This window comes from Eufriesea mexicana, unplaced genomic scaffold, assembly GCF_001483705.2.
Source record: "Eufriesea mexicana isolate 0111107269 unplaced genomic scaffold, ASM148370v2 scaffold8845, whole genome shotgun sequence".
Lineage (NCBI taxonomy): Eukaryota > Metazoa > Arthropoda > Insecta > Hymenoptera > Apidae > Eufriesea > Eufriesea mexicana.
In genome coordinates, this window is record NW_016916586.1 from 40,709 (window position 1) to 57,316 (window position 16,608).

The 16,608-nt window shown below is 39.9% G+C and overlaps 1 protein-coding gene across 1 annotated transcript in view; it reads right to left on the bottom strand.

Moving 5' to 3' along the window:
• Window positions 1-8,767: 8,767 nt before the first annotated feature.
• The window catches only part of LOC108553011 (hemicentin-1), a 123,674-nt gene continuing 115,833 nt past the window's right edge, over window positions 8,768-16,608 (bottom strand). The window contains exons 10-11 of the mRNA XM_017907752.1: window positions 15,289-15,560; window positions 8,768-8,911 (exon numbers count right to left, since the gene is read on the bottom strand). Coding sequence (XP_017763241.1) covers window positions 8,768-8,911; window positions 15,289-15,560 — 416 coding nt within the window. The remainder of the gene's footprint in view (window positions 8,912-15,288; window positions 15,561-16,608) is intronic.

Genomic DNA, 16,608 nt, shown 5'->3' on the forward strand with positions numbered 1-16,608 from the left:
GGGAAAGGAGACACTTGAATAATTCCATCGTAAATAGTTAAGGTACTTTCGATAATCATCGAGCTATAACTCTTGGTTGCTTATGACGATAAGTGATCATTTTAAACGGCATGCAACGTTTAAAATTCCGTTTCAATAGCAACCCTATCTTTCATTTTGTTAATTTTTTATTCAAAACTGCATCGTTACTTTTCCTCTACCTAATTACAATTTTAACTGTCGGCTCTTATCGACCCTACTAGCCCTTTATCTGACGACGACGTGACATATCACATTATTCACAGATATCAACACTGTCTATCTTTACATCGTTCGCGGCTTTTTCAAAGGTTTCGAGATAAGGGGAAAGGTATAAAGAAGTACGTGCATGTAAGTACAAGCATGTCTAACAGTCAAATCGTAAAAATGAGCCCGGTAACGTGAATCGAGAAGACCGATTACATAATGAGGTGCATACAGCAACGTTATATGTAGCAAACATAACCTCAATACCAAAGCACATTTTTATATCTCCTTTAAAGTTGTTTATGATTTTCATGTGTACATTTGTCGGTCATAGGGGAAAAATATGATACGTTACTTCCAAAAGGGGGAGATTTTAATGTAACATTAAAAAAAAAAAATTGGTTATGAATTTATGGAGTTAAGTTAAAACTGAGAACAAGTATTATTAATATGGTCTTATCTTTATCTATATTTATGAATTTATATGTTAAACTTTATATAAAATTGTTTCAAATGTTAAAAGCACAAACTTAACCTCAAAATTCAGTAATAGTGTATTACATTTTATAATTGTTTGCATGCAAAGGTGTAATTTTTTCATGTATTTTCATATGGTCTGCATTTAAATTATGAAAATGAATGTTATTCTTGTTTTAATTGAACTTTAATATTAAATAATATTACATATGTTATTTAACATTAAAATGAATAATTTTTTAATTTTTCCATGATTATTTTATAATTAATTTCTGTTATGTCAAACAACAAAGGGATTAAATCAGGGCCAAAGTAGCGTGATTTATACCTGCAGGCAACTGTAAGCAAATACTATAGCGTGTAATTTTCATTTCATTGATTTCAATTTGGTCGACAGCTTAAGAAACAGTTCTCCGCTAATCGTTAATTGAATCAGCGTGTGGATCTCACTTCGATTCAATACTCACAGGACGTTTTGGCTAATTCGCTGGTGGGATAGCGTCAAGCCTATTCAATTGGGTATATTTGACCTTAGCCTAGAAGACAAATATGAGGCAACAGACGGCATCAAAGCAAACCAGTTAGCTTCACGGACAATTGCTAGAGATGATTGAAAGCTACAGTTTCAATTAGAGTGATTTACTTAATTCTGTTTGGACGTTTTCTTCACACCCTAGGAAATACGCTGTTTCAATGGATAGAGGAGTATAATAAATCAATTCTAAATGGAAAATTCGAAGAACAGATCAAACTCCAACTTGTTTTCAGAAGTTTCTCTTATTTCAAAATCGTCAATTCATCTCGTTGAATAGATACAATAAAAAAATGAAAAAATTGGGAAGCTATGTCTTTTAATAAATTTTAATTTCTTAAGTAATTTCGTCTACCATACTGTGTGAGACTTGTGGTAAGAAAATCGAACCAAACACGAGTAGCGCTGTGGAGAGCTATGGTTTGTAGATAGGACCCAAACGTAAACATCACGGGTCAGACTCATGGTTAATTGCTCGTATCTTTCTGCCTCAGTTACGTGTTATTCTTCGTCGTGTTCGGACAAAATCGGTCGTCGCGTAACCGACCTTGCTGCTGACTATGGCACGCCCTATCGGAACTTGGAATTTAACGAACTGAAAATCTTCAAATCTTGGTGTCATCGAGACTTCATTGTTCCAAAGTGTACGTTACAATTATTTAAAAACAAATTTAAAGTAATAGTTAAGAGTGGTATACACGCATACAAAGTTAGTGTCGAACGAGGTGGACACCACTGACAAGAATTTAGGTATATTAAAAATAGAAAAGAACTTGGTACATTTTCATAATTTTTAGATTTAGATTAGTTTAATAGAATTTCTGAGATAGGCTTGTAAAATATACTTTGTAGAATTGTTAATATAATAGTATATTCACATCACAGCCATCACTAGTTGGAACACAACGCGTGCATTGTTTCTTCAGTTTTTTCCTCTTTTATTATTGAAATACTAACTCTGTTAAAATATGCTATCGTTGAATCGTTGTCGAATTTCGCTACGAATTTTCAATAATCCAACGCGACGAAGGAAAACCACCATACCTTCCAAGAAAATTTCGCAACTATTCTTATTCGAATCCTCGTTAAAAAATACATAATGTTCGCGAAACGTGCCAAGGCTGACGACAACGATTACAAGAAAATCCCGAGCGTGTAATTGGAAATCCGGAGAGCGTTTAAACAAAGCGTACAAATCAGGCTAAAGCCGATACTTATGCACCAGGCGTACGTTGTTCATATCGATCACAACGGGCTGTGCTTAAAATAATACACGTTTCTGTCTAGATTTAATGGGCGGTTTAGGTAGGTAAGTGCAGTAATTTAGACTAGTATTCCATGACCATACCGCGAGCTCGTTAATTATTAGAGAACGATACCGCCCATGGATATCGAACACTTTACATCGTGTTGCGCATTTGCATACCAGACGTTCCCAGACAAAGTATCGAGGACGTCTCCGGAGATATTTTTCACGTTTCGAAATAACACGTTCGACTGTTTGTCGGAAATATGAAAGTAGATGGCGAGATCGGTCCCCATGGAAATTTCTTGCGGCATTAAAAGCGACTTTCGCCCTGGGCGAACGCGCCATTATGTCAGAACGCAAGAATAATATTCTGTTATCTGTTACAGGGCCCCATTCTTCGGAACAACTCGTCCGATCGAACGGAATTCCTTGCCTGGGAAATTCATCGCTGCCGAGATGACTGCCTTCTGTGAACTCGCCTTGTTGGTACATGTAAGTTCAGATTAAGCTTTATTATATTAATTGTTTCTTTTCATTAATTATATTGTAATTTGAAAATATTTGGGAATTTTTTGAGAGGTTGATGTACATATATATTTCAATTTAATTACAATTGTAATTGTAGATGTTTGTGAATGTAGAGGGTGTTGCGACAGGGATCTAAGATTTTGTGAACTTATGAATCTTATTATAAATTCGCTTTAATGTCATTTGTCGAGTTTACTAATTTTTTAAATGCATAATTTAAGAGTAAAGCATCTCTGCATTTCTGTAAATAATTTTTGTCAGCTGCTCTCTGTAACTGTAGAGTAGATTGGAAAAATGTTCCAAATTTTAAGTGATTATGTTTACTAAAATGATGAATAATATAAGGTAACAAAATCTTAGATCCTTTCCTTTATAACACCCTTAAAATTTCATTCAGAAACGTGAAACTCACATTAACGAGTAAATTTCTAAAAATTGATTGTTAGAAAATATTTTGAAAATTGTTTCTTATTAATTTTATATCAAATTAAAGGTATTGTGTCTTGAGCGCTATTTACGTTTAAAAATTCGAGGCACTTCTATTAGTTTCGGAATCCAATCAAGTTTTCTCGACTGTTTAGAGGAAATGGCGCCGTTTTAACGTACCCACCTAAACCTGCGAACCAATTTGGCCAAAGTGGTCACGATCAGCCGGTTTCGTTTAATTTTCAGTACAACTGGTCAAGCGGGCATCGGCTGTGAAAAAATCCGGGTCAAGCAGATAGCGATAGAATCGTGTCTCAACATTAATCCGTGAACTGTAATTTATGAACATTTTATGGAAGTAGTACCGATTCCAATAAGTCGTTCTCAGAACACTTTGCTCTGAATTTAGATTACGATTTATTCCTTCGGTAGCATCGATGCGAAATTTGTGACTAGCGTGCAGTATGTCATAACAGCTTTTAGGTTCATATACATTCTATATTTAATTTTGCGTTTTCCACATCTTGAGCTTGGGACGAAAAATATTAAACTTCTTATTTAGAAAAGATAGTGACTCTCATACCGGATTAAATTCATTTAAAAAATTAAAAAATATATATTAGGACTTTCAATCGTTCTCAAATGCATGTTTTTAAAATATACCGAATGCTCCTAATTATTCGATGTTTATATTCTTCAGTATCCAATTAATTTCGCCTTACACCATCGTGTAACTGTCAGCAACACGAGGTGAGGTTAGAGGTAAATACATTTAAAAAATTAAAAAATATATATTATTTTCAAATGCATGTTTTTAAAATGTGCCGAGTACTCCTAATTATCCAATGTTTAGATTCTTCAATGACCACTTAATTCAATCTCTTCATTAAAACTGCACACTATCGTGTAACTTTTAGCCACGCATAAAGGTAAATCTACATGAAATTGTCATTTAAATTGGATCTTTTTTCAAATAATTATACAAATTTCTTTCTCCTTAATCTCAAAATTCTTTTCCTTTTGTTATCAAAATTCGTACTGGCTTAAACAACATTATTTCCTCATTTCAAACATTTGAAATAGCTTACCCCAATAATTATTCGAACCCATTTGTCGTAATCTTCCAATTTAATCCACGCTTCGTGACAAACGGCCTTTGATCTTGCTCGTATTATCATCTGCCTTCTACGTCAACAAACAAATCAAGTCGTGAAATTAACAACCACCAACAAGTAGCAACAAACGGAAAAGCAGGGCCCGCACAGTGGCAATCGCGTTCCCCGAGACAGCAATTATCACAGACACGAAGATAGCCCATCAAACGAGCCATCGAAGCAAAATCAAGCATCCTCCGACGTCCCTGCAAACGGTACACATGCATAGTTCCACGGTGCACAGTCAATCCAAAATTCGAAGGACCAATTACACGTCAGCGTTAGACGCTTTCGCTGATGGAGCAACGACGATCATGGGCGTTCGCCACATCTGTATCCACTACAAAATCATCGGATTACAATGGTTGGATGGATCGTAATTACATAGTGTATTCACAGGGTAGAATGGGGTGACAGTCGGGAGCTCGGGGTGGGCCGCGCGAACGTTAGGTGCAGAGAACGGGTCGTCTTAACAGCCCCAGAGACACGGCTGGCACATGGAATAATAGGGTTCGTCGGTGTGCCGGGTTAGTCCCTGTTAGCAAGACCGAAGGTGCACAATGTATGCAAACACCGTCGCGCCACGGGATTCCCTGGAAATGCTCGAATTAATGCGCCCTCGCCAATAGGGCGCGTCCTCTGCTCCTTGTCAACCCGCTTTCGCGAGCTCCCTTCAAAACTAACCGTGACGTGGCTATCCGTTTTCCTTAAAACGCTCTGGAGATGGCGGAGACACGCGAGAGCTTCTTCCTCGTGATCCTTTAGAATTATAGTTAACGTGTGGTCCTCGAGCTGATGGTTCGATACACGAAGATTGACTCCTGCTGTATTTGATCTAGGGTGTACAATGGCTTACGCTGTCTATATCTCTGGGATAAATTGGCAATGATCGAGTGTGTCGGATGAGATTTCGTGGTAATCTGATTTTCAAGTAATACGTTACTTTGGAGAATAACGACACCATTGGGAGGCAACAATTTTTCAATCGATGACAGAAACTGGGTAATTTCATATGGGTCTTTTATTAAGGTTTTTGGTTTGGCAGATTTATGTTTTATTTTGTCATAGCTTGGTACTTGTATCGTGATCTCATAACCACTTTCGCTGGCAAGAAATTCATAGATGCGTGTGCCAGAACGGTCCAGTGTTTATGTGACAATTGCTTGATGACGTGTATACCACGTCGTTGGCGATTCTGAGACAAAAGCATTACGACGAGCGTGGCACGTCTTTCCAGCGCAATTGATTAATGCTCATTTCTTTTTCTGGTAATTCTCGTGTCATAAATCGCCAGTGTAGTGCTAGCTACGCGGTTATTTAATGGTTTGCGTCCTTCGGCGTGGACGTGAAGCGTGAAACCAGAACTGGTGTTCTAATTAGCTAGGTAACAGTTTGGTGATGTTGGAAGCATAGTACTTGTTAGTATATTTTGAGCAATTTGTTCCGCGAGAGTAAGCATCTTTGAAACTATTAACAAATGTTGCCCAGAATATTCCAATACTATAACTGTGTCAGTATTCCTTTAACGGTAGCAGATCGATGTCCTTAATGAATATTTGATTATGCTATGATAGAAGCGCGCGGGAATGCTATGATGGAATTTGCACAGAAAGAGTCAAGAGTGTTTGAGAACAAAGATAAACGTGCGAATGAAGGATACTTGGTCCAGAGTGTCAGAGATGTGATAGAAGAGTGTCTGAATCGAGTGCTCGAGATTATCGTGTGAATGAAGTGAATACCCAACGTTTTGCGTGAATGTGCCTGAAAGAGGTTGAAAAATAGAGAATGTGCGTGAGCACGAATAAACGGCGCGGGTTAATCAGTGTGAGTGAACGAGAGTTAGAGACTTTCCCAGTTTGGCACTATGCTAGTGGAAGCTTTGCAGGAAAAAGATCGAAAAATAAATTTAACCAGAGAATTTTCTAGACTCTTTTCAGGGACGTGTCATATTTTCTGAACAAAATAGACGAAGTAGTTTATAAATATAAAATTACACTTACCTGCATCGTAATCTGAACAGGATCCTGCACTCGTAGAGTGCATCAGGCAGACTTGGTCGATGTTTCAAATACACTTTCTTCCAAATAAAAATAGAAATAACGATAATAATGGGAAGGTGAAAAAGTTTTTAGAAGATACATTACTGAACAAAGTACGAGGCTTGCACTTTATGACAACATATGACAATCCTGGTCATGAAAGGGACTCTCATCTTACCACTATTGTCATTTGTAAGGGACAAAATGATTAACACGTTAAACGCCACGTGGGTCCCTAGGCACTGGCGTTAGGCTTTCCCTTCAGGCCCCGCCGGGCCGTACGGCCCAGAAGGATCTGCATGGCGACTAACTGTGACGTTTAACGTGTTAGAAAGGAAACTAAAGTCACTCCTTACTACTACATACTTCAGCGAATCAAATAAAAGCTCATTTTTGCATAAATGCAGAAAGAGTAGAAGGAGCTCTATAAGTTTCAGAGCTTAGCCCGTGTAGGTCTAACATACGCTGTCATTTTCTAAAAATTTAAAATAGAGTAGAATAATTATATTCCGTTCCTCCTTACGGAACGCCATCTTTACTGACACAGTAGATCAATAGAAAAGCAAAGTACCTCAAACCTCGTACCTGTCTCCAGCAACGCGTGTTACAGAAGCGCAATAACGAAGGGTAATACTCGATAAAATAAATGGCAAAATCAACAAGGCAAATGACAAAAGAAACGTATATTGAAGCGGTATAATACACAAAACATATTGACTTAACATCCACTTACAGTAGCAAACAAAAATGAATCCAAACGATAACGTTCAGCCTGGTTTACAGCTGAACGGAAATAATACAAAGTAGGTGTACACGATTCGATAAAGAAAATAAATTCTCGAGAAGGCTAAATGATCCCCAAAATGATAATATAATAACTCGATATTAAATATCAGATTATACCGAAACGAAAGGTTAACCCTGACACGACCATCCTCCAATCGGGACCGAACTACCGAATTCACTCATCGGGATGAATCCCGCGAGAATAAATTTGCTCCCAGGTCTTAACGCAGACGGAGATTCACGAGGATAAGATTTCCTCCCGAATGGAGGACCGGTGGTCAGCTGCAGCGTCATTCTGCTCACGTGCGAACGAAATTTCGGCTGCTCGTTGCCCACGTTTTCTCTGCTCTTTTAATAGAGAAGATCGGGAGAAGGTTGACGAGGAGAGGCGAGGGCAGGACAAGTAGGCGAGGCTCTCTGGTTTCTGTAAAACAGATGAAACGTATTCTCTTTATTTCGTATGCCATCGAGTATTTATCTTACGTGACCGAACAATCCTCTGCCAGACTTAACACGTGACTTTTTTAGCGAATGAAATTCGGACATCGGTGACTATCCACTAGGGCCAGGCTGACTCGCCTATTTACAATAGATCCTTTGTACAAAAACTAATCTCATATAAACAGTAAAATGCACGATCCCATTACCAGTCGTGCTTGCCCGTGAACAGGAACGAAGACCGCCAGACACCCCACATCGCGTCCCAACGTGTGCTCCGTAGCCTCTGTCGGCTCTACCCCGTCGAATCGGGCTTTCTCCCTCGTCCAACCCCTATTCCTATTCTCCCAGTCCTCGTTTCATTCGCGAACGTGGCCGAGAGCTCTGTTATAAAAATCTGCAGGTAGAAAAAGAACGAACGATCGAATCCTATCACGAGATCCGATCCACTCCATCAAGCAACGAGTCCCTGTCTAATCATCCACGTTTCATTAACTCCGCGAGTAACTCGATATCCACTTGTGTCCAATCTCGTGCACGCGACTCGGATAGCCGGTCTATCCTCGTGCGGGTCCTCGTTCCTCTCACGACGACCCGCAATTTCTCGCCGATTATTTGCCACCTTTCCCCTCTTTGTTTCCCGGTTCCGCCTGTTTTCCCTGCTGCTGCTCTTTACTCTTCGTTAGTCCGCTTCGCTCCGCGTAGGGAATGCTCGCGATGTCTCGCGTTCAAATTTCGCGCGTCGACGACGGTGGAAGACGCAACGACGAGTTGGCGAGAAGAGTCGGACTCGGTTTCCCGCGGAATGGATGCTGGCTTCCCCGTTTCCTCCGCAACTGGCTTTCCTCGCGAACGCTCACTGAGCCACTCGAGTTCCCCGGCTCGTCGAGAGAGACTTCTCCCCCGGCCAGTTTTATATACAACTCTCTTGTATTCGATTCGAGCGCGTCACCACTTCCGGCTGATGGAACTTCCCCTGCGCCGACACCGACGAGGAGACTGGCCTCTGCGGCATCGACCCCAGGCCCTTGCCTGACCTCTGGAGACTGTAGTACACCTGCAATCAGTTGAAAGGTTCTACGTTTTCGGAGAACAGGTTTTCATCGTTCACGCGGAAAATTATTTTGTAGGGACACATCCCAGATGCGGAAAGCGAAGGTTCCTTGTATATATTTTTGACTCCTTCGCGACATCGAGGCTTCCGCGGTTCAATGAGGGCATGGTTTATGTCTTTACGACCAGGGCCTCATGACCACCTCGACGTCTAACGGATAGCGAAAAAGAGTTCAGCTCGCGTACGCCTCTTCAACGACACGGGTTCTTCCCGAGAAGCCAGCCTTCCATTTTCCGCATCTGGTCCCCCGCACATAATAAAGTCTCGCTAAGAAAACGTAGTGCTCTTTTCACCCAAAAAACCTCTCGTCCTCCACCTTCAACTTCATATTAAAGCAGAGGTATACTGTCGCGTCGCGATTGAATTTTCGGGAAATTCTGAGGGGCTGTAGGTCCGTCTCGCGATCTCGTTATGTTGCCCGCCAAATTAATATTGGACAACTGTTTCGATTATCAGGAGCAAAAGGAAGATCTCGGCTGGAGTCGAACGCTAGACTCTGGTACGACGATAGGAATCGATCTCGACTTGACGTTTTCGTCGAACTGCTCTCTTTCAGGTCTCGATTGGAAGTCTCGAACTGTTCTCCTTGAGATTTCGTTTCGAAGTGTTCTCCTCGATTTTCCTAAGATCGGTCTTAGGGAAAATCGGGAGCTCACCAAATATTATTGGCTAATTGGACCAAGGGCGTTCCCTTGGTCCGCAAATCGGTCACCTGGAAGGAAGGGAAGGTCCTGCCAAACGAAGACGGTGGTGGAGGGAATCCACTCCTTCGAGGTGAGGTACGCGGGGTCCACTCGCGTGCTGGTGACCCCCTCCGCCGTTTATGGCCCCTTGCTAGGGCCCGTAGACCCCAACGTGTGCGGACTACGTGGAGCTCTCAGGCCTATTGACAGCCAAGTCTTAAGTGCCGTCGCCTAATTTCGTTAAATTAGGGTTCTCGCGGATTCTCGTGTTCCGCGGCATGAGATGTCATAATAAAAGAGAAAGTTTTCAAACATGCAGAAGGCATAGACAGGAAAATTCCAATGCCGAATTGTTTTGGCCCTAAAGACCTGGCTGTTGGAAGACCGTAACCTCTTCATTTTTTTAAACGTTCCTCTTTTTAGAAAATTGGTAGAGGTAGTGAGTGTGAATATAGAATGAGGACGTTTGTCGATTGATAGACGAGGCAGTTTGTGTCAGTGCTTTGAACCCAAGTGGCTTTGCTGGGACGCGAGGCATCGAGAATATGCATTTCTTCGAATTGGACAAGGTTTATGACATGATCGATGAGGGTTGATCGATAAGGTCAGTTTCGAAGTACTATGAACTTGTTACTATGAAGAAGGAGTATAAATATACGTAAATAATGAAGAATCAGATTTGATAAATGAAGCAGGAATAAATAATAAGGTTTGTTAAAAAGTTGATGAATACAAGGTAGAAAGATAATTGCGTTTAGAAAAAAATTGAATTTCGCACAAATCTTAGAAAAAATAGATACCTATATTACATGTGTAAAATTTCAGAATTTTAATGAATTTTTTAAAAACCTTAAAATACGTATTAGTATTAAAAGCATTCAAGAACCAATATTACACTTGTAAAATAAAATATAAAACAGTAAAAGTACAAGAAAGAGAAACGTAAGATATAGGAAATGTAGTGAGAGGATTCAATTTTTGAATTAAATGAAAGCAAAAATAGGGAAAAATTTTTAGCGAATAGAAATTATCGAAATCCTTAATAGGAAAACAAGATTTAAGTGCTTCACGAGGATTTACGCAAATTTGGGACTTGCCGTGTTTCAAAGGTACAAATAGGGTGCTTAATAACGTGAAACATATCGATAAACACCACTTGAACCAGAGAACTGCACGTTTCCCACGGAAGTGATAATTATGCAATTACGAATTCGAATGGCTGTCCAGTTCGGCAGAAATTAGCGCTTAACCGGTTTACGATGCCACGGAGAGAGATTAATTATCTTCTTTAACGCTTTCCGAAGGATGTAAACATTCGCTAAAATTGAGTTCCAGTTAATTGCGTCGGGAGCGTGAAACGTTAAATGCCTTGCGGAAGGTTAGTCCACGTCCTTGGAGACTCTTCTGAAAGATAAATGCGCTTTTTCTAACCTGTTTTTTCAATGTTAATTGAGTTTGCACGTTTCCATATTACGTCAACGCGCTCTGTTTTCGTTTAATATTTCAAAGATATTCCAAAACAGGTTTTAAAATTGAAAATAAATGAACTTCGTTTTTATGAGTCGTTACTTATCAACCCCCTTGCAAATAATTCCCGGCAAAACTCGCTTCTATATTTTCCTTTCAACCGAATATTTAAAATTCGTTAAATTAAATGTGACAAAGCAACGCGTAGAGGTCCAAATAAATTGTTGAAATTTTTCTTTGAGACCATCGCAAATACCGAAATAAAATTTATAATCTGCTCGAAAATTGGTACAGTCGAAAGGAGGATAATTCTACATCAAACAATAACTAGGAAACATAAAATAAAATTTTTTTATACAAACCTTCGTTTTCGAGAAAAATGACTTCACATAAGTCCCAAAGAAATGTATACACACTTTGCGTGATTATAAAAACAATTTTTATTTTTTCCTTACGTTTATGCAAAAGATTTAATTTTTCATTACGTTTTTAAAAGTCTAGTTTAAAATCAGTCATTATTTCAAATGGGTTGTACCTAGAAAAGAAAAAATAAATTAGAAAGAATAAGATATTAAAGTGTGTACTCGTTTTTTGGGACACCCTGTATGTGTTCAACAATCGCGCGTCTAATTATGTTTCGATTTAACAGATTTCGTTGTATTTTAATATCCCCACTCAGGAATGTGTTTATAAATATTTTCAGTGAAAAATATTACACTGCATCGGTCTTCTTAATTAACATTTTACCCTTAAATTATAGCTATTCGTATCAACCGCCATCCAACGAATATTTAAAATCAGTTTTCTCAAAAACGAAGCCACGCAGGAAAATATTTTTTCACATTTTCGTCTTATTTTTTCGCGTAGAATCGATTATGCTATTGCTCGCATGACACTTTCAGCATTTTTTAATTACCCTGTCTGAAACATGCAGTGCATTTTAAAAATTTTATTTGTTCTTATAATATTGCATCGCATTATACATCACCGAAGTGTCGCGAAATAATTTACCCGCGGCAATTATTGGTCTACAGTCCTCTAGTCGACTCAAGAGATTTTAATAGTCTAGGGATTAGTCAATTAAATGGAACGAGTGAACAGCTAACGCTATTACCAATATCGATACCTGTACTCGCGTACCGTCTATCAATTTTACCAACCGTTCCCGCAACAATTCTCCCCCGACACCGTACTCGTCAAACATCCTACAAATGCTTATGCGTGTTTGCACATATCGTTAAACCGTGTTCTAAACAAGAGATCGGTTACACTCCATTAATCGAGCGCGCAACGTTCCGAGCAACATGGTTGCCCCGCGTAATTGGACTTACAGACTCGCCTCGGAACCCCCTTGCGAACCCGTGTCAACCATACCGAGACTCCCATCCATGCTCGTCCGTGTAACATCGCGGCACTTAAAACCGAATTATCGATGCAAAAATCGGCCACGTTAAAACGGACCCGGGATCGATATAATCTATATATCGCATCCCGGAAGCTGCATAAACTGCTCGTTCGGAAAATAAGCGAAACTTTCGATTTACGATACCGCCGGTGGAAAACGCGCGCTAACGGCGGAGCAGGACAGAAAATTGGAAAGAGGGGGGGAAAAAAGGGAGAGAACGGTAAATGCAAATGCATCGATACTTGTGAAAATTGCAAATTCGGGGTCGGAATTAATAATGGAACAGCCGAGCTTCGCAGGGGGGCGTGGGGTTGGGCGCGAGCGACGTGGAAAATAATCGAAAACCGCGGCGGGTTACGTAATTCCGTGAGGAAAACAAAAACAGAGGAACGAAAACATCGAGGAGGAATATCGGGCGGGTTAATGAAGAGCGGGCGAGTAACCGGTTGTAGGCGGTCGGGCCCCGGGATCGGTATTAAAATTATTCAGACACTTAAATGGAAGGCGACCGGCCGTCGAAGGGAAACGGCCGTCGAAGGGAAACGGAAGTCGAGTTCAAGACGGAGTTACGCGGCATCGTTGGACTGGCCCTCTCGAATTATCGAGGAAACTTCGACGTAATTAAACTCGCGGAAGCGCAGATAACCCAAGGCTTCGCTAAACCGGAAAAGATAAAGTGGAATGGTGGTCTTCGAAACTTGGAATATTTAAAACAAGCTTGTCGGTTTGCTTGCGAGAGAAATGGCGAAGATCGTGACAATGGGGCGGGGGTGGGTGGGGGTGGGGATCGATCGTATTACTTTCTGCGGGCGAGAAAAAGGAACGCGATCATCCCTGTTGAATATTGTATCACGTTTTATCGATCGTTCGTTCGGTAATTCGCTTGCTTCCCCCCTATAACCGTCCCCTGTTGCTACCCTTTCCTTTGCCAGACTGTCCTGCGCCGGCTAGGGGAAGCGTTAATTGCTTCTCATTAATCAAACGGCTTCGACTAAATACACTCTATTAGATATCGCTAAAAAAGGGACCCGATTAAATTTACAGACCGTAATGAGTTTACGGGGCTAATTGTCGGAATGATTTATACGGCCGCGTGGTCGATCGATCGTTTCCGCTTCCGGGATATCGGCCACGCTTTCCGTCCTTTCCGCGCCGCACGGGAATGTCCATGGAATGCCGCAGGGAGGCTGCAGAGGGTTGAAAATGAAATCTCGGCTGGTCCCGAAGATGTTTCGTACTCTCCTTCCAGCTTGGTTTACTCTCTCTTCGACTTTTTTGGAATTTTCCGTCGGGGAACGTTAGCGAGTCGCGAACCGTTGCGTTCGCGGCAGTATCTCCGTGGAAGAATTTCGGGGAATCTCATTTGAATAGAGCGAATCTGAGTTTTCAGCGGAATCCACCGTCACGATTGTAATGTTAATATTTGAAGTTTCGAAGTTTCGAATTTCTCGGAAATTTGTTTATTTTTCTCGGATGTTTGAGTTTCCTCCGGGGGCTCTGTGTGTATAAGGTGAAATTGGAATAAAGTATAATTAATAAGGTATTATTAATGTCCCGACAACGACGTTGATCACTCGAGGCTGGAATTTCGTTTCAGAGGAGGACGCATTGTTCATCGTTTAGGCGGGTAGAGGGAAATAAATATCGTCGACGGAAAAATTTCAAACGACGCAGGTAACTGGAAATTTTTATGAAATAAAAAACACTATTCAACGGTTATGGGTTTTAACGAGCACATGATGTATGTATTTTACAAATTGGATAGTACAGTGTATCATAATGAAAATTCTACCGTGACGCGTGTAAAACTTATATGGCTGTTAACGTGTTAATAAAGTAAAATTTATGATATCCATAATTATTCGATATACAGAGTGCTCGATTTTAATATGTGAAAGAAAATTACTCGTTAATTGCTGATTGTATCAAAAATGTTTCCAATTATGAATTATTTTTTTAATACGCTCACCATGACGACACATATAAATGTAAATTCTTTTTCTATATGGGATTCTGTAATTTTTTGTGTATAAAACATTTTTTAACACAACGAGCAATCAACTTAGATAAAGTAAAATTAACTGGTATTTAGAAATTAATTTTTGACAAAATAATTTTTACAGAGGATGGCTGCAGGTACTCCGTATTTTTTCCAGGTTCTAAATTAGCATAAATTGAATTTCGCGCGAGATTTGATTATTATAAAGCGCGCCATAAGTTGGAAATTTTATATAGCACGCGTTTGTTGAATGTTAAGAACCGATTAGAACTTGGTTATTTGAGCTCGTGAATCATTGCAATATTCGCGAAACTTTTTTATGAGCTGAAACTTGGAAAATGTATCGCAAAGGCGGTCGAAAATATGAATTTAGCATTCGAGGTAACCGAGATCTTTTGGTACTTACGTTTAACAATCGTCGATTGGAAAGCAGGTCAAGAAAAATGGCGAATGGTGATATTAACGTATGAAAATTTATTAATAATACATTTTTATAATATCTGACAAAGCAACGGAAAAGGAAAAGGGAAACAAAAGCATCGGAAAGAAAGTTTATTTCGCTCGGAGGTAAAATAAAAATTTAAAGGTTCCTTTGAACACGTTTTCGACGCAACACGAAACGAATCGATCGTGTTAGAGGGTTGACTATTTCCAGAGGTTAACTCTTTCATAAAGACAGATTTCAAACACGGGTTCCACGAATTTCGTTTTTATTATTGCTCGTCCAATTTTTATGTTCCATCAAAAAAGCTCTTCGAACACTCACGTTTTGGTTGTTTCGCTGATTGTAAGCCATCTGCTTGAAGTCCGCCATTGTGGGTGGATTGCTGTAAGCGTTCGCCTGGGACACGTGGTTCTGGGGATAATTTATGGTCGGGGTTGGTAGACAGTCGGTCAACATCGGGTCCGGGGGTAGATCCAGGCCGTGCTGCACGATCGGCCTTTTCTCAGGCGAGATCGCCTCGTCCACGACTCGATCCTTCTTTCTCCGTTGCGGCGGTGTCTTATATATCGGGGTGTACGTTAGAGGTCTTCTCTCTGAGAACAGATTCGAACGAAGCCATTCAAAGTTCCGCGTCCGCTAAGTAGATTAGTCGATTAAATCTACACGAGAGCGGTCTCCGCGCATGCTATACAACGGCAAGTTTATGAACAGACCACGGTTTTACTCCATGTACTCTGCAGGAAAAAATTTTCTTCCTAATACGTGTAAAGCAATATTCCATTTTTCTTTTGCAGTAAACGATTTAATATCCTATTTTCTTCGAAGACCGCAAAATATAAGTAATTAACACTTTAACGTCCGATCACACAACATGTGTGTGATGCTATCGCCGATTAATAATTATCACACAAAGGAAAAATATTAAATTTGTTGTTAAATTGTCATCGTTTTTTGTTTTATGCGTATGTTCGCACATGTTGTATTATTTCGTGAATTTTAAATAGAGCTTTTTTAAATTAATTCTTCAAAAATACTGCCGACCCCTGGCAACGTTTGACTATGTAAACGTGCGGCCATTAAAGTGTTAAGAAGATAATACGACGGAGTGCAATTTGGAATAATTTTGGAACAAACGAAATGAGGAAGTTCAAGTAGACAGTGGACTACTCGAAGACTACTAGATTTAGATTTTTTCTTATAATTTTTCGAAAGAGTATCTTCGAATCTATGTGCTGCGAGTAGTATGTACATTTGTATTTGGCGGTCAGTTGTGTGTGCCGCCATCTGTTGGATTCCTGGACAATGAGAATTCGGGAATGGGCCTTGTTAGTCCTAATATAACAAATTTATTTTTAATTTTGTCACATGGAAAATAGAACAAAAGGCACGCTTTTCTAATAAAAGGCATTAATAATATTTTAGAAAAATATTTAAAAATGAGAACTTCCCGTGTCATGAAAGGCAAAGGAAATATTAGGTGCTCATCTCCAACTCGTACATTACGCATGCGCACAAATTGTGGATAGTTTAATGCTAAACAGTAGGATAACAAAGATTCAAAAATTCTCATAAGCCAGTTTCTCATTTCGTTAATTTTTCTTTTGACACGTACAAAGCTATCGACACCGATTGCTTACTTCC